The sequence below is a fragment of the Aspergillus bombycis genome (genome assembly GCF_001792695.1).
Source record: "Aspergillus bombycis strain NRRL26010 chromosome Unknown contig00050, whole genome shotgun sequence".
Lineage (NCBI taxonomy): Eukaryota > Fungi > Ascomycota > Eurotiomycetes > Eurotiales > Aspergillaceae > Aspergillus > Aspergillus bombycis.
In genome coordinates, this window is record NW_019170052.1 from 39,106 (window position 1) to 65,114 (window position 26,009).

General features: G+C 48.0%; 11 protein-coding genes across 11 annotated transcripts; 4 read left to right on the top strand and 7 right to left on the bottom strand.

Moving 5' to 3' along the window:
• Window positions 1-184: 184 nt before the first annotated feature.
• Window positions 185-479, bottom strand: ABOM_006160 (uncharacterized protein; the record flags this gene model as incomplete). The annotated part of the gene is made up of 2 exons (XM_022533289.1): window positions 185-218; window positions 292-479. The coding sequence occupies 2 exons, from the start codon at window positions 477-479 to the stop codon at window positions 185-187; spliced, it is 222 nt and encodes a 73-aa protein (XP_022388530.1).
• A 2,353-nt stretch (window positions 480-2,832) lies between these two features.
• Window positions 2,833-4,654, bottom strand: ABOM_006161 (uncharacterized protein; the record flags this gene model as incomplete). Its single annotated transcript, XM_022533290.1, has 6 exons — window positions 2,833-3,024; window positions 3,076-3,215; window positions 3,266-3,331; window positions 3,380-4,380; window positions 4,453-4,475; window positions 4,532-4,654. The coding sequence occupies 6 exons, from the start codon at window positions 4,652-4,654 to the stop codon at window positions 2,833-2,835; spliced, it is 1,545 nt and encodes a 514-aa protein (XP_022388561.1).
• Window positions 4,655-6,659: 2,005 nt separating this feature from the next.
• On the top strand, window positions 6,660-8,342 carry ABOM_006162 (RNA polymerase II-binding domain-containing protein; the record flags this gene model as incomplete). The annotated part of the gene is made up of 2 exons (XM_022533291.1): window positions 6,660-6,809; window positions 6,879-8,342. The coding sequence occupies 2 exons, from the start codon at window positions 6,660-6,662 to the stop codon at window positions 8,340-8,342; spliced, it is 1,614 nt and encodes a 537-aa protein (XP_022388529.1).
• A 165-nt stretch (window positions 8,343-8,507) lies between these two features.
• ABOM_006163 (uncharacterized protein) lies at window positions 8,508-9,269 on the bottom strand (the record flags this gene model as incomplete). The annotated part of the gene is made up of 3 exons (XM_022533292.1): window positions 8,508-8,729; window positions 8,795-8,874; window positions 8,963-9,269. 3 exons carry the CDS (start codon window positions 9,267-9,269, stop codon window positions 8,508-8,510), a joined length of 609 nt encoding a protein of 202 aa, XP_022388559.1.
• Window positions 9,270-10,679: 1,410 nt separating this feature from the next.
• ABOM_006164 (uncharacterized protein) lies at window positions 10,680-11,060 on the bottom strand (the record flags this gene model as incomplete). Its single annotated transcript, XM_022533293.1, has 1 exon — window positions 10,680-11,060. The coding sequence occupies one exon, from the start codon at window positions 11,058-11,060 to the stop codon at window positions 10,680-10,682; it is 381 nt and encodes a 126-aa protein (XP_022388527.1).
• Window positions 11,061-13,965: 2,905 nt separating this feature from the next.
• Window positions 13,966-14,848, bottom strand: ABOM_006165 (emp24/gp25L/p24 family protein; the record flags this gene model as incomplete). The annotated part of the gene is made up of 4 exons (XM_022533294.1): window positions 13,966-13,976; window positions 14,073-14,352; window positions 14,432-14,620; window positions 14,696-14,848. The coding sequence occupies 4 exons, from the start codon at window positions 14,846-14,848 to the stop codon at window positions 13,966-13,968; spliced, it is 633 nt and encodes a 210-aa protein (XP_022388564.1).
• Window positions 14,849-15,496: 648 nt separating this feature from the next.
• Window positions 15,497-18,936, bottom strand: ABOM_006166 (ubiquitin-specific protease UBP15; the record flags this gene model as incomplete). Its single annotated transcript, XM_022533295.1, has 7 exons — window positions 15,497-15,606; window positions 15,665-15,794; window positions 15,848-16,162; window positions 16,216-18,300; window positions 18,357-18,465; window positions 18,516-18,705; window positions 18,756-18,936. 7 exons carry the CDS (start codon window positions 18,934-18,936, stop codon window positions 15,497-15,499), a joined length of 3,120 nt encoding a protein of 1,039 aa, XP_022388562.1.
• Window positions 18,937-20,819: 1,883 nt separating this feature from the next.
• Window positions 20,820-22,337, top strand: ABOM_006167 (protein kinase PKP2; the record flags this gene model as incomplete). The annotated part of the gene is made up of 4 exons (XM_022533296.1): window positions 20,820-20,956; window positions 21,017-21,136; window positions 21,202-21,484; window positions 21,546-22,337. 4 exons carry the CDS (start codon window positions 20,820-20,822, stop codon window positions 22,335-22,337), a joined length of 1,332 nt encoding a protein of 443 aa, XP_022388563.1.
• A 628-nt stretch (window positions 22,338-22,965) lies between these two features.
• ABOM_006168 (YqaE/Pmp3 family membrane protein) lies at window positions 22,966-23,513 on the top strand (the record flags this gene model as incomplete). Its single annotated transcript, XM_022533297.1, has 2 exons — window positions 22,966-23,014; window positions 23,158-23,513. The coding sequence occupies 2 exons, from the start codon at window positions 22,966-22,968 to the stop codon at window positions 23,511-23,513; spliced, it is 405 nt and encodes a 134-aa protein (XP_022388528.1).
• A 293-nt stretch (window positions 23,514-23,806) lies between these two features.
• Window positions 23,807-24,851, bottom strand: ABOM_006169 (signal peptidase complex subunit SPC3; the record flags this gene model as incomplete). The annotated part of the gene is made up of 4 exons (XM_022533298.1): window positions 23,807-24,324; window positions 24,393-24,466; window positions 24,524-24,642; window positions 24,699-24,851. 4 exons carry the CDS (start codon window positions 24,849-24,851, stop codon window positions 23,807-23,809), a joined length of 864 nt encoding a protein of 287 aa, XP_022388560.1.
• A 315-nt stretch (window positions 24,852-25,166) lies between these two features.
• On the top strand, window positions 25,167-25,939 carry ABOM_006170 (gamma-glutamylcyclotransferase family protein; the record flags this gene model as incomplete). Its single annotated transcript, XM_022533299.1, has 2 exons — window positions 25,167-25,194; window positions 25,386-25,939. 2 exons carry the CDS (start codon window positions 25,167-25,169, stop codon window positions 25,937-25,939), a joined length of 582 nt encoding a protein of 193 aa, XP_022388555.1.
• Window positions 25,940-26,009: the final 70 nt, after the last annotated feature.

Genomic DNA, 26,009 nt, shown 5'->3' on the forward strand with positions numbered 1-26,009 from the left:
TGTGTAATGAGTATCAACGTCCGTACGCCCACCATTTGCAAGTCCACCCGGGATGGCGATATCGAAATAAAGGAAAATAAAAGGCCGTAGCATCAAAGATTGGCGGAAATACGGGAAATGTCCCGATGCATGTCAGGTACCGGTGACAGATTCCTCCTTCGGGCGTGGTAACCGAGACGACATATTAACGGGCATGAAAACAGAGCGGCGGGTGCGGCCTGGAGAAGAAGAGGTCAGCCAATCAGCAACCGAATCCCTGCGTACTAGAGTATGGACAAGTCGAGAACATACTTATTGCAATTAGAACCGTCTGTATTCTTAGCGCGAGAACTCTCAAGGGCTGGAGGAACAAAGGGCAGCACCACCGCGGAGAAGAGACACGAAGTGGTGACAAATCGAGAGGTGCGAGTGTCTGGCTGTGGGCGACGGACAGAGAAATGGCGGATGGTTGGGCGGACGAACCGAACAGCGATAGCCATCTTGTAGTGTAGTAGTAGTAGTAGTAGTAGTAGTAGTAGTAGTAGTAGTGTGCTAGTGTACTAGTAGTGTGTTGTAATGTAACGACGTTGTGAAGTTCTAGATCTAGTAGCAAGCGCCGATATGTTCGATGGTAGTGAGCAATCAACAGAAGCGGCACGATGGTCACAAGTGTTTAAAATTTAACTGAATTTAGGACCCAAGAGAGGACCAGGGGGTCTTCTACTACTTATATGGGAGGGTGAGTGATATAATAATCGATGTACGGAGTACCAACGACCTGTAAGTGAGTACGGAGTAAGGTAGCTACTATAGAGTCGAGCACCTGAGCCGAGTGGGCCGATTTGTTGCGACCCAGTGGGGAATTCCTTCTGCGGGGTCTTCTGGCTGCGTCGTTAGTGCTCGAGAAATGATGCCATGGATAAAGAAAGAAACAGAGCGCGGCAACGGTACGGACGATACCATACATACCACCCTATATCGTTCCCATGACCTCGGGGGGTCGGAAGAGCAATCCGAGAGCCAATTTACAGTAAATACAGAGTATTAATGGAAGTAGTAGTTTAACGCCTAATTTCATCTTGGTTGTATGTACTGTATGTACATGTACATACTGTGCAAAGTACGGAGTACAGCTGCACTCGAAGAGTTGATACATGCCCCACACCAAATCAGTGCAAGTAGGCCGGAGTATTTCTTCCTCAAAGACTTCGACTACTAGTAGTGGGCTGGACAACCGCTACGTCAACTAACGGTGAGTAAATTCCGTGGTGTGCAGACTCACGCCATTGAGGGGCAAAATGGTCGCGACTTTCCGGCCGAAGAGAGACGATCCAACTGCGGGGCGGATGGAGTCCAGGAACACGGGCGGTGATCGCGGTAGTTGCGTTTCCGTATCATCATTCCATACTTGCAGCGCCTAATCGATTTAAAATAAATGTTGAACGGTTAAACCTGACATCGGATCGGTTCGTCATCAAGTGCTCTGATGGCGGCAGTTGCCCATCCGAAGGCCGCAGGGGTACGGACGCCGAAGTCCTTTTGTCTGCCTGATGACTCCACCAAAGTGAGTCAACACTAACGCCAAAACAATGCTCAAAATTGTTTCCTAAGGTCCAATCAAGCGAGCATCTCCTGCCCAACGTACCATACCCCTATTCTGAGAAGCTAGATCAAGCCCTCGTTCTGACGTGCTGTACACATCGGATGACTCGTCAGCCAGCTGATTAATTGTTCAGATCGTTCAACTCTTCCAAAGGGTCCCTTCTTGACCCCACAAGGCTGGAAAGTACTGGGTGTAACTCCTTTACCCTCGAGCTTACCAACCATTACCGATAACGAACCGCTGGATTCGAGACCTACGTGCAAACTTAAGCTAGTGGATCTATTCCAAATGCTAAGCAGCCTTAAGGCATACTCTCCACGTGCGGTAATCAAGCCGGGCAACCTTGGGAGAAAAACTTCCTTGTTCAGAAGTTGTTTCTCTAGGTGCACATTACGTTGCATCTCTAGTATAATGCTTATAATATTTCGTCAACAAGCTTACGCATAGATGTCTTTTAACTATCACTTTCTTATTATCTAGCCAGAAGAAACGTCACTAGTACCTTGCATCGTGGGCCCCGAAGGTCTGGGGAAATGTAGGGCATAGTATTGCGTCGCTCCACTCGCTTAGTTCAGATTAAGCTTATCCTGCAAAGTAGGGCACCGCTTTGACCACTGCCCTGATTGCCTACTTCAGGAGATGCTGAGTGCTTAGTTTGGAGTATGTACAATTTTCGCGAAAGCTATATATATATAACCCCCGTGATGAAAGGTTCAATAAGCACTACTGCGCAGTATAGTTACATTACTTAAGAACGCTGTGGACCAGAGAAATCACACACCCGAACCGGGGCCCAAGAAAGCAGACACTATCATACTGCTCGCTCAGAATGATGTCCATGATACTCCATATTGGGAGCTGTTACATAGTACTATAGTAGTATGGATCTGGAGAAATGATGCTCCACCCACGACTGCACGAGATCCGATCAGACCACTACGGAATTAAGCCCCAGCGCCAGGACGCTCCACCGCCCCAAACAGGAAGGTTAACGGCCTGATTGCCTGAGACGATCGACGGCAGCTGGTGTCGCTACTACTAGTAGTACTAGGGCCATTCCGCAATAGACACGGTGGCTTGAAAGGAGATTCTTTTAGATCTTTGTGGTGATACTAATTCCATAAAAGGTATATGTACACGAAAAGAAAATAGGGTTAAAGCGAGAGTCGAGATACAAGAACGCATGAAAAGAAAAGGAGAAGAAGAATCTGGTCTCCATGGATACAACTGGCACAATGCGAAGCTAGCATCTAATGCCTTCTACCGTGATGATGTCTCCTGTGATGTCTGTGATGAACATGGGGGGAAGAGGCAGTAGATAAGGAATCAGCATCGGCTTGGCTGCTCGCCTTCCCACTTGAATCTCGTTTGGCTGGTAGGCTGCTATTTGCAACAACTGGACCGAAGCCAACACACGCCTTTGGTATGGCCTCTTTAAGATCCTCCTTGTTGTTAGCAATCTTATCAATGCATCGTACATGTATACAACTTACAGCAATTGTGAGCTTTGCCAAAGGGTTCCCCTTGTCACTGGCTCTCGTTATCTCCGCGTTAAGACTAACTCCGGCCGAGGGAGCCACACTGACACCGAAAAGATGATGTTTTTCATCATTCGCACAGACTCCAGCGGTTGCTATATCCGTCAGCCAGAAATAAAGATAATTATACATGGCGATGACTCACACTCAGAGAGAGATAATGTGGCCCCCAGGACAGGCTTTAAGTTGACTCCTGCGGCAAATCCATGGCCTATCCAGGTGAGTATCTATCTTTGTGAATGATATCAGTTATACATACCAAGAGCCTCTGCGGCTAGTTGGATTGCAGCTTTGGCATGAATATTAACGCCGGCTTCGATTTGAGCATCTACCTTTACCGGTTCTGTACGAACCTGGGGAGTCCACCCTGAGTGCACTACATGAGGTGAGAGAAGGTCAATTTTGAGCTCTGCAGAGTCCAGAAGGCTGATGTTTATCCCCGAGGAAACAGACGCAGAACCAGAGACCGGACCAACGCTGAAGCCAAGGCTAAAGACAATTTCCGGGCCTAGATCTAAGACACCAGGGATTGAATACCCGTATATTGGTATCTTCGCAAGGTCGAACTGCTGAGAGTACTCTTCGGTGAAGTCTCCACTTAATGTCAATTTGGGCCCTATTCTTGCAGACACGCCGTGAGGTGTAAGCGTGAACGTTGCGGCCTTGGGTATATGTTTCTCGTTCCTGAGGTAGAAACCAAGTTCGAAGCTTCCTTTTGTGCCACACTGATCGCACGACAGTATTAAAGAGAAGGAATCTTCGGGAGTAGAAAAGTCCTTCTTAGGAAGATTCCACGGATGATCAAAACTCATGGACAAGGTTTTCTCGTGCTCTTTTCTTTTTGTGTGCTGCGGCGCCTCACATGTATCGTGGGCTACTTTGTTGGCCACTCTACCCACAGAAAGCTCAAAGGAGTGGAAAACATCTTTCCATTCTGATCGTCGAGCCTGCAACTTTGCAGTCTTGGTGTGGTCATCAAACTCAATTTTCGAAACAGCAAATGGCACTCTATGTGTATTCCATCCACACTGGCCAGTGCCGGCGACCACAATAAGGGTGTTTCGTTCAATCTCATTGACCCATTTCCATGCACGCTTGGTGTATTCGAACGACTTTTGGTTTTTGAAATTGACAGCTAAACTAGTATTGGTACAATGGATTGACTTTAGTAAATACCTGAATCGCTCCATTGATACCACGCTTGTGTCATCATCGGTCTCAACGGCAAACTCGGCGAAAGCGGCCGTCCTTCTTGGGAAGCTATTGTTAGAAGTTAGAAGTTGAGAGACCCCCTGAGTTATTTAATTTTGGTCGTTGAACAAGTAGACACACCAGTCCAATAGAAGGAATCCTTCCTTTGAGGTTCCAGATGAGAATGGTGCGACTCATTGTGAAATCGTGCACCTCTCACTAGGAGCCGTTTCCCAGCTATTTCGGGCGATTCGGAATCGCGGAATACCAGGGGAGCGTTTTGCTGAAGCGATAGGGTGATCAAAAGGCTAAAAGAGAGCCAAAAATGAATAAAGTTGGCCATCTTGGCGACCTGAAATCAGCGTCGCAGCGGCGGTTATGGCTACAACACTCAAGCGACCAGGAAGACCATCAGTATAGCTGGGATCAGCTGTGAAGATGAATCTTTGCGTGTTGGGCATGATGTCCGAGAGGCGTCCGCAGCTATAAGAGGAGCCAATCGTCGTCTAGTTTCCCAGAACAGAAGTCCTCTCCTGCCATGCAGCTCTGCTCTCAAATCCCCTATCTGTAGTTCACATGGTGTAATGATTGTTCAGTGGTACTCTCCGATAGCGTGGTGGACTTGTCCTTGGCATGTTTTTGATTCAGGACAACGGACGCTTCGGCCGTTCATACTACATACATGGTTCAGAGACTGAGCGGCAACGCTAAAGTGGCCAAAAGAGTAGTGTTCCTGTCGATCCCAGTGCGTTCTTGCCTTTTTTTGAGAGAAGTCTCCGATGAGATCGGCCTCATTTCGAGCTCTCTACGCAGTAGTAATTCGTAGCGTTCATTGTGTTGGAGGCACAGCCAATAATACTAGTATATGTGAGTACGTGCCTGTTTGAGCAGCCAAATCGATCAACAGATTGGTCAGAGTACCATCGCCTCTTCAATTTGTTTCCGCTGCAAAGAAGGATTTTTGTTATAATTAAATCAGGACGGGCAGGAGTATGCCAAGAAGCGTACATGCGAGACATTTATGCATTGTAGGATTCGAGCTTTAACAAAAAGGGTAATCCCAATAGCCAGGGTCCAGCGGAGTGATTAAAGTGCCAAGCTTTCCCCGTTATTAGTGAGACGTTACTAGTTCAATAGGGCCATTAGACTGCGCGACGAGTATCTCCTGTCCTATCACTTATCTAGGTCCTTCTGGATGAAGTCTTTGGCACAGCCATATTCATCGGCTCATGCACCCCAATATAATCCGCTCATTTCGGATTAGAGCTGAAGCCAGCCGTTGGAGCCTCAAAGGGGAAAAGGGAAATAGAGGGCTATACTTGATCTTCACACGTTTCGGCCTAGGGTTACCTTCAATCGATTCAATGTCTCTGTACGTAAGAAATATTAGCACAGGATTTTAGCGGGAGGAGAATCGGAGACCTGAATATGCTGGTGCCTCCCAGCGTGGTCATGTAGATATAACAACGGGAAACTCCCCTATCCAGTTCGAGTGACACAGTGCCAATGATGGTTTGCTGTGAGCACATTTAACGTAGCCCTGCGAGTTTCGCTGAAATTAATGCCACATTATTGGACCCGCTATGGACCAAAACATAGGTGATCGTCCTCTGGTCACATTCCCTTTTTAGTATTTCTTTCTGATCCGCCATATATAAATCCCCGCTTAAGGAGGGAGCCAGATGGCGAAGCTAAAGGTTGCAAAGAGTATCCACTTCCAAGACCACGTAGAGTAAATGATTCTGAAGGAGGAGTTGTAAATCAGCCGTCCTCACTCGGATTGATTTCATAATCGACATTACCGCAGTTGGCTTGTTTTACCCTACTGATATTGTATGGTCACAAGCGCAATATTCACGCAGATCTCCCTATGTACGTTACTTTGGACACTTTGCTGAAAGTACTGAGTCCCTGCAACTCAGTACATTTCGATATTTCGCAGCTGCGTACAGTTGGACTTAGTCTAGGCTGCCGACCGTTTGGTTTTGTCATTAGGATATACTGAACTCTTCTCTTTGGCGCGCAGATTAAAGCGGAGACCTCCTCTCATGCTGGACCGTGTCAATGTCAACTCTGCCCTGCGGCTTGCTGAAGGGAGATTCGTCTCAAGATGTACGCTTCATATAAGGCTCTGCAAATATGGCAAAGACATCTCGAGAAGAAAAAAAGTAGGCGCAGGAACTATATATGTAGCTCCTGTGATCATTAATGTGTTGGAGTTGGAAAGGGAATAGTACGGAAATAGAAGTGATCACGTGTGATAAGCGGAACCCAAACCGCAATCAACTCCGTAGCCAACTTAACATCAAGAACCCAACAACACCCTCAAAGAGATACTGCTGCCTGCAATGGCCTCTCACCAACTTGCCATTGCGAAGGCCTCATTTTCCGCGGGGCTTTTACGCCCAGACCCCACGTCCGTCCCGCGCGACGAGATTACAACGTTCCATACATCACTGGACAGGGCGCTATCGCATTGCTCCCCAGCAAACATCCAGGTTTGATTGCGAGTCCTTAGCACCGATATACACTGCAATACTAAATCTGTGACTCGGCGCGGCCGTTAGACCTGCAAAGATTGGCTTCTCGAGTACGTTGTCTCCTCGTCAAATCGGGTGAATGTTTGGGCCAAATACCTGGTCGCGCTGTCTGGTTCGTTCAGCGAAGACGGGCAGCAACCGCAAGCCAAGCCACAGCAAATCCGGCCCATTTCTGCAAAGAGGAAAAGGTTACACATACTCTACCTGCTGAATGACCTGTTTCATCATACCAAGTATCATCTGGACTCGACTGCCGCCTTTTCCACCTTGACTGGCTCATTGCAGCCGTACATTGTGGAGTTACTGGGCTACGCTGCTTCCTACGACCGAGAGAAGCACCCGAAGCACCACGGACGACTAGACACACTGTTGAATATATGGGTGCAGCATGGCTACTACGGCAGTGACTATGTCAACAAGTTGCGGGAGGTGGTCAAGAACTCAGCGTTGTCGGGTCCTGTCAAGACCTCGATTGATGTCGAAGAGAGCAACATGGACTCCGCCCACCGGCTTCCGAGCAAGGATGTACCATTCATCATGCCATCTACTCATGGGGACCCGTCTACTCCTTACTATGACCTTCCCGCAGGCAACCTTGTCCCTCACATCATCCCTAACTCAACTGTTCCCCTTCGTCCTGATTCGATCAAACCACTGCAATTCCTGGCTGGACCAGCGGATGAAAAGCTGGCGATCGCTTTGAAAGCGTTCCTGAAAGACGTTGATCAAATATACGGAATCGATAGACCAGAGCCCAAGGAAGATGAAGTAGTCGATATAGACGAGCTAGGCCAGACAGTCATACGTGACAAGATTGCAGGCGACATTCTCAGCGGCGACACATACTACGGGTGGTCTCGAGGGTTTTGCCAGCAAATGAAGAGGAGGAATGCGAAATCCAGCTCTCGAAGTCGCAGCCTAAGCCCTCGCAAGAGAAGGCGATACAGTGATAGCTATAGCGACGACAGCGGACGGAGCAGATCGAGGTCACGAAGCCGTACTCCACCTCGCAGGTTTGGCCGGTACGATTCTCGGTCACGCTCTGTATCTCGATCACGAAGTGGCCCCCGGCGCTCGCGTTCACGGGAGAAATCCTATTCTCCTCGCCCACCATCACCACCGCGGCCCATGCCCACACAACACCATAATCAGTTTGACAATGCTGCGCCCCCAGGCTTTCCTCCGCAACCGCCGCCGATGCATTTTCAACAAGGCCCACCCGCATTCCCCCAAGGGATGCCAGGAGCCCCTCCGCCTCCGCCCAATTATCAGGGCCCGTGGCCTCCACCGCCTCCACCTTTGCCAAACTACGGCCCTTCGAACTTTCCGCCGACGTTCCAACCACAAGGTGGACAGTTTCCTCAACAGTTCCCCCCAGTACATGTACCGCAGGGACAGCAAATGCCACCCGGGTCCTATCACTTCCCTCCGCCTCACTCCGGGAGAGGCTGGAATCAGCATGGCTACCCATCTGGTCGTGGATGGAGGTAATTTTGGATGTACAATAAGCTAGCACGATGATAGTCTATGAGAGAAAGAATTTAATCCGCAATATACGAACAACGCCAGATTTACTAGAATTGAGATGAAAGTTGAAATCCACCTCACGTAAATCAAGCCCTGAACTACCCCCCTTATAAACCCAAGGAACATTCCCTAATGACCCGTAGGCACAGCATGCACCCCGCTTGAAGCCAATCTAGGAGACGAAGAAGCCGCCGCCACAGACGACGAGGACGCCGCCGCCAGCATCGAACTAGTCATAGCCGCCCAACTCATCGCCTGCTCAAGAGGCCGCTGCCTATTCTTCTCCAGAGCTTCCTGCATATCCTTCATTGCTTTATCGTACGGTTCACATGATCTGGCTAGGCTATCTCCCTGTTCATCTCTGTCAGCTTTTGCTCTTTTTCTTCGAAACAAAAATGGAAAAAAAAGGGGCATACCTTGTCCTCTGGCGATCCAGTACAACACATAACGTCTTTTGTACAATTTTCGTTCGGATCTGTATCAGACATTGCTTGACCTATTATTACGTCATATCAGCAGCTGCGCGGCAAGATATAGAAAGAAGATGAAGGAAGGTCGCATAAAGAAAGCGAAGAAGTACATACAATCAAGCGACAAGATACTTGACAACTTTGCCCCGTTTAACACTGGAACAAGCTGGCCCAATCCCTTGGTGATCTCATCTCCGATGGAGTCGATGCTTTGACAGCATTGCTTGGACCGGTGGGTGTCTGGGCAGGTGCCGTTGTTTGCTTCTGGTGAGGCAGAAGCCAAGGCAGCGAACATGGAGCTCTGCGCTGGGTGTGCGGATTGTTTGGTTGGGGTTGAGACTGGGGTCTGTTGCTGGGAGAAAGGGACTGCAGTCGAGAGGGCTACTGTGGTTAAAAGGAGCAGTATCCTTTTGGGATTCATTGTGATCGAGTGGGTGTTAGTGGGTGCCCTTAGCTTTGTGGTTGAGGAGGATCGAGAGATGCTGCATTTGAGTGTCTGGTTCGTAAAGAGTAGTGGACGGGTAGGTAATCAAGTATGGTAAACAACGAGGGCAAGGGGAAGCTCATCCCTGTGTTCATGTGCGACAAGCTGGGATTAGCAGCCAAGGTAACCCATACATTTTGAGGCTAGGAACAAGGGATAATAGGCGCGACACGTTGACATCCGCGTGTCAGGTTGCTGATAAACAAATTAGGTAGCCCAGACCTGCATGGAATGTAATGGCAGGTCAAATGAAGACTAAAAAGGAATGCAAGGCTTATCAACATAGCGGTTGGGATATTTCCATTCGGATGATACCCTGCGTCGTAAAGCAATTTAAATGAAGATGCAATGGCCCGTTGGTATTGCTTGATGCTCGTGTACCGTTGGCAGTAGACGTCAAGGAATTCGCGTTGTGACCAACACTCAGATTCAGACGGGGAGTAGGATTATGCAAGGGGTTGATGAGTATAGAACTTCCGAGGAAAGTTAGAAACATGTATGAGTATTCTAGCTTGTGCCTGCATAAAGTGAATCTCAATTAACCATTCCGATGAGTAGAAGGAAAAGGCAGAAGGGAATGCAGTGGAAGAACTACCGTAGACTGTATTACCACTACTACGGCTGATAGTAGATAAGTAGACTGGAGTATATTGAACGGAAAACCTGCCGTCATTTAATTCCCAAACCAAGTAGTGTACAGGAACTTTGGAAAACATAATGTACAGGATATGAAACCGCTGAAACCGCTGAAACCGCCGGATGAAGAGGATTATGTGGGTGTGAGAAGTAAAGACGGAAATATGTTGATTCCTAGCTGTCCGTAGCTTGACACATTGAACAGCTATAGCCAAGAAGACAAGCAAAACTGGCAGAGTTCTAGGCCACAAACAATCACGAGCACTGAAAAGCGAACGACGTTGAAGTCAGAAACCAAAACAAAGATGGGTTCTCAGTGGACATTTGTGCCAGTGCATCAGGCGAATAGCACTGGACGGAAGCTTGTTCATGCCGACTGTGGAACCAATTGATGCCGTTGCAAATATCTATCAGTTGATGAGGGTAAGCTCCAAAAGGAGTACACATATCAAAATTGGGCCGAACATAAAAGGAAGGACAGGCACCAAACTCGGCTCGAGCACGTCATAGCTCTGTATATATCGCTTGAAGCAGAAATGCTTTCGCTACAATCAAACGCCGGGAGACACCGAAGTCTCCCCCAAATCGCCAAAATCTTATATATCATATCGTCAACTCGTCAGCAAGGCACGCAGTGCCTTTTTGTCAAGGTAACGAGACACCAGTGTCACGTTCAGCCACCCCCCTCTTGCACCTCAGGGAGTGGTCCCTTTAGATGGATCGTTTTTTCTCATCATCTCTGGTAGCTTTACGTCCACCTCGCTCGCCGAAGTCATGGTGGGAGACACCTGCAGAGGTAGGTGCAGGGCCTCGACGAAGCATATCGCCCGCCGAGTCGCCGCTCTCGCCACTACCTGCGCTGCTTCTGCTGCTGCGACTGACGGGAGAGCCTTTGTCGGCGTCCAAATCGGCGAAGGACGCCATCCGGTTGTGTGTGTACTCCAGCATAACGCGGCTATAATCCTCAACAGACGTATGAGGATTGACCGTGCGATTCATTCGAAGATGACTGTCGCTAGAAGGGCTTGTCCCTCCTCCATCGGGGGGAACCATAGGCTGCACGGTTTCGGGATGCTGCATGGAAGTCGTCATGATTGCTAGCTCAGAAGGAACAGTTAGTTCACAACATCATCACAATGTGGGATAGCAGCGAGCATCCACGGCGGGGATATTGTCGTCTCGGAGGCGGCACCAACGACATCGCAGATCCGGGTCGGAAGAGGCGTTCGTTACGGCTGGCTTTCATGCGAGATAAGAGTTCAAACGACAGTCTCCCACTTACCTTCACCACGAGGATGATAGTAAAAGACGGTAGCTTGGAAGTCAAATAGAGAGAAGTGTGGTTGTGTGAATAATCTTGATGCAAAGGTGCCACAAAGAAGGGTTGAAGATCCAATATAGAAGACCAACCTTTTGAATCCGTTCAACCGGCGCAAATTAATAGGGATGAGTATGGACAGCAAGTGCGACATGAGATCACAAGCGAACAAGCAGAAGATCAGAGTCGAAGCCACATTGGTCAGTCAGGCGTATGGCACTGATCCACAACGGCGACATGGGCACTTCTCCATTTTACTTCCACTTGCGCCATGATGTCATTGGTCCGAGGAGCTCTTCGAGAGACCTTCTCCATTACGCAGTAGTACTCTGGAAGTCTTGTAAAACTTCCCCCCGCTCTCACGACGCTCCGGTGATTCGATTAATTGTTATCTTGCCTGGCACTTCAGAAATCGATCGGAATTAACCGTACTCCACAAACTCATGGGTCGGTGCAGCTCCAGATGGTTAGCCCGTCCACCATCCTCCTCAAAGCAAAATGAAGTCACCGAACAAATATCACTGGGTCGGGAAACCCAATGGGCTCTGTCGATCCAACTCAATACTACTAAAAGGCCCCCTGCAGATCTGTGCTGACAGTGACGGTTAGCCCAGTCGGCCTCCATGGGAGTCTCTTGCCTGCTCCGGAATAGTAGCGTAAGGAGGTAGGTACACCGTGTGCACCTATGTGCGCCGTATGAATAACGACAGCGCAAAACGACAGAAACAGCTACCTTGACAACGAAGTATCCTGCCACCGGCAGGATGACCTTGCACTCCGAACATGTCATTGACCGAGTCTAGAATTACCTACTATAGCATGTGTGATATCAGCCGTCTGCAAATTTCGAGGCGTCTCCCATGCCCATCAAAGTAATCATCGGCACAGGGGATGAAAGGACGACACCCATTTGCTCAGAACTGAGGAGTGGAGAAGTAAAAAATGGAAGCAGCTACCACTACTATGTAAAAGCCCCGGCACCGGTTCCCAACCCTGTAGGTATACGGAGTACGGAACTGGCAGTGTGGTCACCGAGATGGTATGTGAAACGATTTGATTTTTCTCAAGAGGCCCGAGCTTATGATGCATGTCTCTGGACTCTGGGGACAAAGGCCAGTAGGAGGGAGCCAGTGGGTTCTAGCCATGAAAAAGACTCCACCAGAGAAGAATGTTTTCGTGTGATAATGCCAGGAGCAGGAAGTGGTTATGGCGGACAACGTGTGCCTGAGGTTGGGCCCGTGACGTCAGGGGCGTCGACGGTTCTTGAAAAATCAAAAAGCAATACCTGGTTGGTCTTGAATACTATACTGCGGGCTACAGCATCCAATCGTCCGGGCTCTTCCGTATGCACGATGGGTATGCAACTGGACAAAGGTCTACTGTTATTGGGATAAGCAATGAGAGCTCCATCATGATCCACAACCCCCTTCACTCAGAACTCAGACCTTCCCAGACCCATCGCCAAGTCATATGGAAACCTATTCCGATGATCTGGGATACTCCACTGCATCCCTTCGAGGCTGCATACGGGGTGTGTCTGTCGGAAAAGTACCTAAGTAATTCGACTGACACATTCGCGAGAAGACACAGTGCTTAGTGCAGGGCTTGTGAACTCTAAGCATACTTCGGTCTTTCATAACATCGTCTATCATCCCGAATGCATCAGACACTAGCCCTTCCCCTACACGCCAACCAATGGTGACGGACTAAGCTCCCCGATCAGCATACATGTTGCCACCCGGTGGATCTATCTATGAACAAAAATGCGAGGCTTCAGAAGACATACGCTTTCTGGACGTCCAACAGCTGTCATTATGCGACCTGCATTCTAACGTCATACAGAGGCTGGGGTTGGTTCTTCCTTCACATTTATGGCGCTGTCCACACACCCTTAGGGTTACGCTTAGTCCTTAATTGATAACCTGCGGAATATTACTAAACATCTGGTGGATGATGTACACAGACTAGGGCTCCATTCGCTTATGTGACCCTCCCCTCGGCGCGTTACGATTTTCTGAGTGTTGGCTCTCGTGTGCCAAGGAGGAAGGGATTGACTTCATGCACACTGGAGGATAATCATGACAATCGTGATTGATCTCAAAATGGAAACAAGCATCATATATTTACTGTGATGTCGGTACGATTATTTCGTCGGAGTATTTACTCTCCCCTTGTCATACCTACGTCCTTGTTTTCCGCTGGCCTGTAAAGCATAGAAATGTAATCAATTCAAAAGCGTCATTTGCGTAACTACCGAGAGGTACTTTTGCGTCTAGATATGCAAGTTATATTTCAGAAGATGACGTACAAACCACCTACTCCATGAAAACACCAGACCAAGACCTCAAGCAGAATAACATTGACCACTCTCTGTAGCGTGGACCATGAATTCAAAAGTTGGTCCATCAAGAGCAATTAAGTCCCCCACACCGTGTTATGAGTAACCGGCCACCAGGCTGGGCTATCTTCACCGCGACTACAAGCGTCTAGTAAGCCAATATGTTCATCAATCGACACAAAATAACTATCATCAGAGTCTACATTGGTATTTGAATCCACCATTTTCAACGGCAAATGAAACAAGGTATACAGATATGCAAAGATTCTAGACCCTATAATCAGATGTAGATACAATAGGTGACGCCACAATCAAAGAACATAAGACACATTTCATGCTCATCACACATAACCTGTTTGCCCGTTAGCATTGAATAATCAACCTGAATTGAGGGAACATGGATGTGGGGCCGGGGAGCAAAGCCACTGAGCAGCACCCTAATACGTACCCTTCCTAGCACCCTGGAAGAAGAACCGAACAACAAAGACCTGTAATCCAGCCATCGATACCATCATCAAGCCCTCAATCACGCTAAAGTTGAAGATCCGACGTTCAGTGCTACGAACAGTGCTGAAGTTACGGTTCTCACGGGTCCGGAAGTATTTTTGGTTCCGAGAAATGGTCGAAAGCTGGGCGGAAAGTTTGTAGACGGACTCCTCGAGAGCGGAGGCCTGCTCGGGGCTGGCACCCTGTCGGGAAGGGAGTTGCGCGCGTTCTTCGTTTTCGACCTGGTTGAAGAACCAGTCAATATTGTTCCAATGACGTAGAAAAGAAAAAGCAATGATGCAATCTAGAACCCCAGCATACCGCAATCTCAAAATCCACCAGCTTCTCGGCGAAGGTTGACATCTCATTGTTGAAGCAGAATCTGTATTCTCCGATGCTCTGTGCCGTGAAAACGAAGTCGCCCTGTCTTTCTTTGGTTCCATCTAAGACCACCTTCTCACCGGGACCGACCACCTGGTAATCCACATCGAAAGAGCCGCCAGATTGGACCTAGAGAGGCATAGAGGATTAATATCCATGCTGCCCACCTCAGGGTTAATACCAGCATGACGGAGAGGCACTCACAGCGAAGTAGAAGGCGACCTTCGCGTTCCTCTGGTCAACATAGTTGTAGAAACAAGCTTTCTCGTTGGCTTCGAGTTTGTAGGTGAGGGCGGTTGCTGTCACTGTCGACACGATAGTGGCAAGGAGGCCTATGACCAGAGCTGTGAAACGCATTGTGGAAAGGATTGGAGAGCCAGGAGCTCAAGCTGGGATTCTCTCCAGGGGTGTCTTGATTTGGCACAAGGCGCGGTGCAAGTCGAAGTTCTGGCCAGCTGTGTGTTCCGCTGTGTTTGCTATGTTTGCATATTATGTGCCCAAACCAAGTTGGAAACGAACTACTACTAGTACTGCCTCTGGCAAATTACAGTTCTGATCTAAGCCCCTAGTAGTTAGCTTTTATCTCGGCAGTCTGGAGAACTACACAGGTGACTTGAAGTTTACAGTACCAGACTAGGTGGCCTACAAAGAGGATTCAAGCTATTGCCTTATTACTTTCTATTCTTTATTTCTTATTTTTTTTCTTTCATAACAGCAATGTAAGGACACAGTTCACATTGGCATGCATCAAATCAAAGTCCTCAAAGTAGCTTTTAAACAGACTATGATCATGGCAACATCGAGATCCGCCCGTCTACAGAGAGCAAAGGAAAAGACAACGTAAAAGACAGATAAACAGGATGTCCACAAGTTCATTCAATTGTATAAAGCTCTTCATAAACATGTTTGTGTGTGCCAGAATACCGAATTTCCATATGCATTTCCCGCTAATTGCAAGGTAATTGTGCACTAATCTCATACACTCACAAGCACAGACCTGCCCGTCTATCGGATGAAAAACGACTCACTTCTGTTCCAAAAGCTGCGGTTCTTATTTACATGGTCGAGGCCAAGGAGGTCGTCAGAATCGCCGACAATGTCGGAAAGGATATCATCTAGATGGATAAACATGTTAGCTCGCATTTGTATACTACGCAGGGTCGATAGATTTACCGTCTTCAAGATATCGCGGGTTTGAGTATAGTGAACGAGGAACCACAGCAAACTTGATCTTTTCAAATTGTTTACCCTTGATGCCAGTCCGCTTGGAAAGCCTCTCCTTTGTTTCTTTGAAGACCTCGCCCTATGGAACGTTAGCATGCAGCACGAATCCAGCTCATAAAAAGGTCCTCTAACCGGTTTGAGAACGAACTTGAACGGCACACCATGTGGCCTGTTCAAATCACGATCAAAGTTATAGGCGTTAATTGTGCGCTCGCCCTCTCCCATATTGATCTCTTCCTCGGGCATTCCTTCGGCATATAGTGTTACGAACTCGTTGATACCGGCAATTTTGGCATCTCCCACGAAGTCTCTATAAATTTTACCGGCGTGCGTCTCATAGATCCTAACTTCACGGATCGTGTCATCATCAATATTTGCCTTCTTTTGCAATCCGCTGAGGAGATCTGAAATGGTGCCATCCCGGGGTACCAAGACTTCCACAACTTGCTGGTATAATGTTAGCATTGATTTACAATATGGCAAAGATCTCTTTGATTTACCTCTTTCGTAATGCCTTCCGGAAGCCAGGTCACTTTCAAGGAAGTCTTGGACTCGTAGTCGCTCAAGCTTGTCTCCAGAACCTCATAATACAGTGCATCAGAACGGTGCATGCTATACCCATATCCGGCCATTGTTCCACTGAGGATTTGATAGAGGGTCTGGTTCGCTTGGTTTGGGTTGCGTTTGATGAATTGCTTGGGTTTCCCCGTGCTTGCCATGACAGGAGCGAAGCGCAAGTGCGTAGACTCGACGTTCAAATGTTCACCAACTTTCTTAGAGAACTGGTCGTAAGTCATCTTGCGGCTCAGGGTTAAAGTAAATTCATCGCCTTCGCCAGCCTTTATAGGGGCGAAAGTAACGCTAATCCGATTCAAAAGGTAGTCATAGTACTGTCGCGCATCCTGATAGAGAGCAGTGGAAGGTAAGTCCGCTTCCTTGATCGATTTCTGGAATGTAATGATATCGCCATCCTGGATCTCGGATTGCTGGAAGGTCTGCTTTGGCTTCATAACGTCGATCATATTATGTTTGATTTCCTCAAACAGCATGAACTCTGTACCGGCAGGCCAATCCATCTTCTCAAGGATTGCTGGGGCAAGCTCAGCTACCTTCTGATTTTTGCGAACATATACAGGACCAACACCCGACAATATCTGCGACGGGGCATCAAAGTGTTTCAAGAAGACTAGCACCGAGTTGTTGCTGTCTGGCCAAGAAACCGTTCCATCCGCGGAGGGTTGTCCGACCTCCATCCAAACTCTGAACGGGTTCCCTTTCGTACCGAATCTGCTGTAGGCCTCTTCCACTGTCATATCTGGATCCTTAATAACCTGATCTGGTCGAGTTGTCTTGTTCTGACGGTTTACCATGACCCAGAATCGAACTCGGTTGGCATCAATGCCCTTTTCTTGTGCAAGTTGCTCAGCAAACTCGCCAACCTTTAGAGCCCTGAGTATCCGGTATTGCTTCGGAAGTGCCGGGTCTCCAGCTGGTAGGTCAAGGCTCGTCAGATCAAATCCGTGGTGAGATTTGAAAGACTCCTCATTCAGGACTCCAACATTGATATACAAATGGGCTTCCTCTCTTTCCTTTTTCCTGCGTGCCAGCTCCACGCGTTCTTCAACCAGGCGCGTCTCGATGTGAGACGGGATGTCTTCTTTCATTATGGGAAGAAGTACATCGCCCAGCCTTGACTTCCGAATGTAAACCAACATATAAGCGTTCATGGAGCGCTTCGTTGATAGACCACGCGTGTAAGGTTGCTTGACGCCGGGTGCACCGTTGGCCAGCTCATATTCACCACCATAATTCTCTTCAAGGACTTCCTTGTCAGTAGCTCGGGTAACTCTATCATCGTCAAATCGATACCAGTATCCATCCTTAGTAGGTTTTAAGAAAGCGTAGTAATGACCTGCGTTCAAATCACCACTGTGTACCAGCACGCCATGTAACTGATAGATCCACGGCTCTGACTTATCGGCATCATTGGAGAGGTAAGGCGTGGCATCAAATTCCATAGGGAATGCATGTCGATCATTAATTTTCATCATAGCGTCGCGGTTGATGTCATATTCGAATCGTTTTAAATGAAGATGTAGGACGGGGGGGAAGCTTTCGAAGATAACACCTTTCTTGGCATCTTGTAAACCGTACGGTGGCCCAGCGTCGTACTTGTTTTCGCCCTCGAGCGTTTCCACTTGAATGTAATCCTTGAAGCTGTCATCCAGAGTCTTGTTGTTCCTTACATTGAGTTGAATATCCCAAAAGTCTTCCACTCGAGAGGATTCGTAATCGACATTTATGCAGGAAATGTAAGTCTTCGTCTTTCCGACAAATAACTCCGGCAATGCCTTCTCCGCTGGCGTGCCTTTCATTTTCTCCTCGAGTCTCTCCATGAGCTTGCGCGACAGTTCCTGGACATCCTGTTGTTCAAAAATCTGTCTCGACTCCCAGCCAAAAGATGCAGTAAGCTCAGCTGTTGAAACAGGGTTTTCATTCGTTTGGAGATTATAGAACAACCTCTGCAATGTCCAAGCACTGTTATCCCGGGAGGCTTCCGCCTCAGTCGGAATTTGGTATGTGGCCTTCGAGAAAGTTAATTGGCAGACACTCAATGCGCGTAAAGTACTCAGTCACATACCTTTCGGAATGCATTGGTGAAGTATAGCGACTGTAGAAGTGAGTTGAGGTAACAGGTGGCACCCTGGTTTTTTAATCCAACCATGCCAGTCTCTTTCTTCGAGTCATAGCTAAAAGGGTTTAGTATCATTCTCGACGAAAGCTCTTCTGAATGACATACTTTTGGAAGGTGTGCCACAGGACACCCGTTGGATCCTTAACGACACGAACGTAGGCAGTAACCATAGCTTCATCATTCTGCACAAGAGATACTCCACGGCCTTCCCATGGTACGTTGAACAGCCTCCGTAGTTCACAAAATCGGGTGAATCCCCAGTCTCCCTCATCCGCGTTGAACCGATGAGTCGCAACTAATCAAAATCAGCAAGTGGTATATCTTACACATAGATGCCACGCGTACCATGAGAGATTTTGATGGATGGGTCATTTACGTTCCACAGGACAAGGCCGAATTGAACGCAAGCGTACCAATTTTCAGGTGGCTCATTTTCCCATGCATGTTCCAAGTAGAACGATGCATGCTCAACGTGGTTTCCATATGGGAAGAAGAGAATTCGCCTATGCGCCATTATTAAAACCATACGACAGAGCGGCAGACCGCGACCAAGTTGTGCACCCACCATGGAAATCCTGCGCATTGGAATGTCGGTCCATGTTCCTTCTTCTTCAACTTGCGCCAGTCCTTAATATGCCATGTATGATGCGCCTCTCTTCGGTTTCCAACTCCGGATCTTTAGGAAGGATTCGTGCCATCATCGCTGCATCTATACCGGAAATTTGCGTTAGAAGACGTCCCAAATAGGCGAGGAAATGCTGTCATCATATATTCTCGAGTGGAACCTCCGACCCCGCGACGAGGGTACGCATAAACTTTCATGGCCAACTTAAAGGAAGCAAATTCAAGAGATAGGTATCATATAGAAGTAGTCCTTACAATCGTCTGCAAGAGGCTCTGGCTCCGGCTCCTCCGATCCGGACCGAGAGACAACAACATCGTCCGTTCTGTCATTGTGATACTGCTCATATTCGTCGACGAGCATTTCATTATCTGGGACCTAAGGAGGTGATCCCACAATCAGCTAGGTATTTCTAGTATTGAAGTGAGGCAAAAGCATTTGTCGTTGCTCTTCGGTACAAAGGAAGGCGGCGATGGAGCGTTGAAGACAAAGACTTACGTTATCCATAGAGGAAAAAACAGTGCGCCCACGCACTTAAATCTAGGGACACACTCGTTTCGGTACTGGGTTTAGAATGGGGTCAAATGTACAGAAAAGAGTGAAGGGGGCAAGAAAAAAAATTTAGAGAGTGAGGTCAACCTGACAGCGTGTAGAGACGCCGAGTGGTCAGAGACAGATGGTTCAGGAAGAGGTTCCAGTCCGAAGGAGTTGAAGCTAAGGTAGTGGCGGAGTGCGCAGAACCCAATAATAACGGCTTTGCCTCGGCGGGACAATATTATTAAGATTCTTTCAGTTAAACTACTACTGCATGAAAAGCGAAAACAAATAGGCTACCTTTTCGACATCCAGCACTGAAAGTACTTGATATATGTATGTACTATAGAAATTTATATCGAATAAATAGTCTTTGAAAAATTATTCACACGATTTCTAATTGGACTACATTGAATATAGAGCCTCAGGCAGCAGACCGGATGCCTGTTCAATTGGTTTTCACGCCCACCTTCAGTACCCATTCTTGCTGGATATGGGTATGGTAATTGCAAACAATGAGTGAATCGCTTGGACAAACGATCATCTACGATGATATCATCTCGCTTCTGACTTGATTCTGCCACTGATCGAGTTCGAACTAACCGAGGCCTGGACGTGAAGTGTTTAGAGGATGTCTAGTACGGGTAAATTGAATTATTTGATGTAATCAAGTTCTAATGTAGAGCGGCAATTTCCTTTTCCTCCCGATATGATAAACATGGGAGGGAAAAGCTCATTGAACATCGGGACTATTGTAGGTCTGATATACCTGTCACATTTATATAGTTAGTTAGATAAGTAAGCTTCAGCTTTATTTCACATCGAACTTTGTTGCAACCAGCTATCCAGTATGATTCAGGTACAAAAATAGTATCCCAGAAGGATACCAATGATAATTGAGTTCTAGTAGAAAATCTCGAGTTTAAACCTGGATATTCATCTCAGATGCCCAGGGGGAAAACTGCGTGAACCTGCCCACGAGAGAGTTTAAAGCAGGGACGTCACATGCCAGGACGGAAAGCTCTCACCGCCTGCGGAGTGCCGCTTCGACTGCGCCCGCATCAAGTCATGAAATAAAACCACCATGTCATGCCACTGGTAAAGACACCACATTTCACAACCCGGTGAGCCATGTATGGAAAAGTTTATCCTGACCTGATCTTGGGTGAACTTTGCTGGTCGGAGACCACATCATCGTGTCGCGATTCTTACTATCCATGAGACGTCTTTGATCCAGTTCACAGCGAAGCAATATGCTGCGGAGTCATCCAGCTGGGCGCTGGCATGCCTTCCGACAAGCGTGTGCTCCAACACTTCGCCCTTATTCGGGCCTCCATCAGCTTCAACCCCATAGTCCACCACCATGGAGACCTGTCTCGGCTTTGGATGAGTATGGACCCTAGAAACATACATTCTAACTACCACATGCAGCTGACGCGATGTCTTCTAGGTGGGTCGAACGCGACATCCGACCCATAAGTTTACGACAATTGACCTTTTTTGGGCGCACTTTGACAGAATCTCGACTTATTAGTTCGGCTAATTATGTGCGAACGGAGCTTCCGACTAGGTTAGTGTACTTCTGATGGCTACTTGCGCATCCTTCTAACCGGTTTGGTGTCATTCGGCGGATAGGCTTGCACATCGCCTACGAGATATTCAAAGGCTGCCATACGTTGTCGTAGCTAATCCTCACCTGTCTCTCGTATATGAACTCTACTATAAAGCCTTTGAACGGTTTCGAACGATTCCGGAGATTAAAACACTCGATGACAACGATAAGTTTTGTGATATCCTGCGAAAGACGCTGAAGGAACACCTTGTGGTGATCCCAAGATTAGCAATGGGTGTGTTGGAGTGCCGTGCTCTGCTACCGGCGGATGTGCTGGATCAATTTATGAACACTTTGCTTCGCGCGGTATGCCAGTTTCCAATAGTTGCGCAGCATGTCTTCGAAGTGGCTAACTGTTGCCTAACAGAGAATCTCCCGCCGAGTCATAGCGGAGCAACACCTGGCGTTAACAGAAACGTTCAACTCCCCGTGGCACTTTCCTGGCTCCCAGGATCGCACGGATGTTAATGCGGACTACGTTGGCGAAGTTTTCCTAAAGTGCAACGCAAAGGAGGTTATTGAGCGTTGTGGCAAACTTGCGCAAGATATGATGCGTCAGGCATCAGGAACCGATCAAATCCCGGAAATTTCCGTGCAGGGGCACCTAGACGCTACGTTTCCCTACATGCTAAGCCACCTGGAATACATAATTGGAGAGCTTCTACGAAACTCTATCCAGGCTGTTAGTGAAAAGTATACCGGTTTGCCTGAGAAGCCACCACCTATTGAAGTGCTTGTATGCGAAGCACCACAACATGTTATCATGCGAATTTCTGACCAGGGAGGAGGCATACCTCGCGAGGTTTTACCGTACCTGTGGTCCTTTAACAAGGGCCCTCACAGTAAAGCACGGCTTCAAAATCTGGAGCAGGTTCCGGCAATGGCAGCCACTATGCAGGAGCTGACAGTGCCAAAGGAAAGGAAACGGGCTGACAAGGAAACATTCCGAGAGAGCTCACTTGACACTCTTACCTCACGGCCGCCAAACCTTCGCCTGGGCATGGGACTTCCTATGAGCCGAGTGTATGCGGAATATTGGGCAGGCAGCCTTGAATTGCACAGCTTGGAAGGATATGGTGTGGATGCATTCCTGCAGATATCCAAGCTTGGCAACAAGAACGAGCAAGTCACCACGAGGGCATCGATTGACGCAGTGTGATGAAGTACGTGGCTTCTTTGGACGTTTTTTCCGTTATATACATGATACCTATACCTATAACCCTACTAGCTATACAATAGAGAAATATTAAATGACCAGACAACCTTGGTGGCTACTACTAGTAGTACTAGTCAAGGACTTAAAATTAGCCACAGACCCACTTCCCCAGGTTTCACGCCTAACCAATCCCGAATAGGAAACGCAGGGATATTCATCCGGCTCCTACCGGAATGACGTCATCTGGAATGTACTTTTTTTTTCCCAACCAGAAGAACTTGCAGGGCTGAAGGAGAAAAAGAGGTTGCCTACGTGTTAGTAAGAAGAATGCAAACAAAAATCCAGAAACTCAGCCTTATCCGATCGCTCTCTCCCAAAAAAGGATCTTGCCCTCGTGTGACGTGACGTCGATCTTCCTACCCATAATACAAATCATAATCCAAGTATATAATCAACATGAAGCGCCTCAATTCCCCTAAAGACGACAGCGTCCCAATCTACATATTCGGTCTCCTCTTCACCATTCTCTTTCTCAGTTTCCTGGGCACGTACCTTGACACCAGCAAATCACGCTCCGTGAAGTCAACAGCCGAAACTCAATAACGAGCAGACACCACTTGGGTCAATCAAAATGGCTGGAACTTGCTCGATGCTTTGCCTGATCCTCGTCACATTGTTCAGTAAGTTTATCCGCCTAGCCGTCCCTGTTTTCCCCTGTCCAATAGCCCCAGACTCTTGCTCGTATCCGTCTCCGTGTCCATATCCAGCGCTCGCCAATTTTCCAACAGAAATAGTAATGGATGGTTTACTGACGTGGTGATAGTCCCTCCACTTGGCGTTTTCCTCATCTCCGGCTGCAGCGCTGATTTCTTCATTAATATTCTATTGACGATCCTTGGGTACGCTTCCCTGTTAACCCAATCCCTGGTCTTCTCTGCCGAATACACGATGACTAGCATGGCTATGTCACCACCTATATGCACGATTACATTCAACTCCATGTCAACAGCACAACTAACACAGAATAGGTATCTCCCGGGCCATATCCACGCCTTCTACCTTGAATATGTATACTACAGGCAACGCGATGGGGCAACAGGACGCGCACCGGGTGTATACTCCGAGCGAATCCAGCGTGGTGGTCACCATGAAACAACCTATGGTGCCATTCAGAATTAGTCAGTTGGAGCTGCAGGTACGACTTACGAGGGATGCGGTACACTTGTTTCATTAAGCCTATGCCTGATAATCCTGGCCTACTTATTCATTCGTTATTCTTTCCGTAAAAAGCACGCCTAGCTTCGGTTAGATATTAATAATTGCGAGTGCTACTCCTACCAATGCACTTGGTTTTCTATTAATCGCAGCCTAAATTGCAATTCCATATTTAGCCCGCGAGCCGCATCTTACACGTATCAACCATTGAATCCAAAACATATGATTAACTGGATCAATTAATACACAAGACGAACCTAGACTTCCACCTTCTTCGCCTGACCCTGGCCTTCCGCCGTCTTGGCATTCGCCTTCGTCTTCAACGCTGGAAACTTGAATGGCTTACTCGTCCCAGAATCACCATCAGTCCTCGGCACAGCTCCAGACCCAGGACTCCACCACAGAGCTCCGACCCAAGGCTGCACGTTCCACCCAACAGAAAGTGTCACATTACTCCGCTCCGCCATCTTCCCCGTGATATCCGAGATCTGATACTTAGCCCGCTGGTTCCTCAGACGGAGGACGCCAGGCGCGGCCTTATCCTTCTTAGTCGACTTCTTGGCACCGGTGGTCCGTTTCGAAGAGGACTTGGACGGGAAGAAGCGCTCACGGAGAGCATTGAAGGAGTACGGCGATTCCGGGGCCGATATGATGGTATCCCAGATGATGGACTCGGATTGGGGGAGGAGAGTGGATTCCTTGTCGGAGGAGGAGTAGGAGGCGTAGACATAGACGAAGATTTGTTTTGTGTTCCAGTTGAAGAGGGAGGAGAGATCTAGATCGATGTTAGTTGGTTGCTTGCTTGAGCAGGGATTTTGATTGAGGGCATTCAAGGGTACATACCGGCGTCCAGATCGAAGCGCATTTGTGCGTATTCTTCTTTCTTGTTTGAATAGTAGTGCGGACGTCCTTTGACTCTGTGTTGACCTTGTTAGTGGACCTGCATGGACATAGCCACAGAGAATTGCACGTACACTTTGACATCCTTCAATGATACCGCTGCTTTCGCCTCATCGGTCGGATATAACAGGACAGACAACGCCGCAAAACCAGCGACGAATAGGGCCACGGTTGTAAAGAAGCCGAAGACGGCCTGCGCTCGATTTAGAGACGAGTGCATGGTGGGTGAATTCTTTATCTCTTTGATACAATTGACGAGAATATGGCCGGGTATAGGTATTGACAGATTAACGAAACAAGCCAGACAATCTCGGATGTTTTATGAAGTAAAAGGGAGGCAAACTCCCTATGGAATACTGTTGCGACAAGGGAGTTCCGAGATGATGCTTGTTGAAGCCACATGGACCTTTTCGCGCAGGCGGTGAGCGGAAGACGGGGCTTATCGATAAGGGCCGTTTTGCTATGTTGTAGATAGCAGATATATAAAGAGCAAGTAGTAGCTAGCTATCATAGCTGCCTTGCTTTTTCATTCTCTCTTTCTGTATGTCTTTTAGCTCATTAGATCCCTAGTTCTCTGAGGATTGAGCCTCCTAGGCAGTAAGAAGCCCCAGCCCACTGTCTTTACATCATTTCTTCTCTGAACTACAACCCCACAATACAACCAGATCGCGATACCAGGCAGCTCCGGTGAAGTTAATTACGCCCAAAGTAGTCACAATGGGCGACCACGTCCTCTTTTTCTACGGTAAGCCCTCTCTCTTGATACGATAGATGTACCCCAATCCTCACTCTCAACCATGCACTCCTCATACAACCCCACCATACCGAATCCCCATGTCACCAATACTCGCAAAACCCCAATCTACCCCACTAACGAAACCACCAAACCAACCTAGCACGCAAGTAAATATACCCAAACTAACAACTTCCGCAAAGGAACCTTAATGGCCCCTCAAATTCTCCACCGGGTAATTCACGGTTCACCAGACCCAGAGCCCTGGCAAAAAGCCCTCCTCACATTCAGGCCGGCCATTCTGCACGGGTACCGACGGCATCGGGTGCGGGGAGCCGACTACCCAGGCATCGTGCCGGCCAAGCCAGCGACTACGGAGCCAGACACGGATTCGAATGCTAATGGTATGGCAGCCGTGCTTGGGACGGTTGTTTCGGGATTGACAGACGGTGATGTCCATCGATTAGATATCTTTGAGGGTGTGGAGTATGAGAAGAGTAAGGTAAAGGTTAGGATTTTGCGGGAATCGCTGGGTGGCAAGGATGGGGGACTGGATGGGAAGGATACGGATAGGCATTTGATGGATGTTCTGGATGCTGCTGGGGCGGAGTTTGCGGATGAAGGGGAGGAGGTAGAGGCTGTCACATATGTTTATGTTGCTGGGGAAAGTATGCTGGAGGATGGAGAGTGGGATTTCGAGGCATTCAAGAGGGATAAAATGGCCTGGTGGGTGGGGGCAGATGAAAGTGAGTGGTAATATCTTCTTTAGACATTAGCAGATTTCCATAGAAGGCCAAATGTATTTTGTTCTTTAGATGGCCCAAATC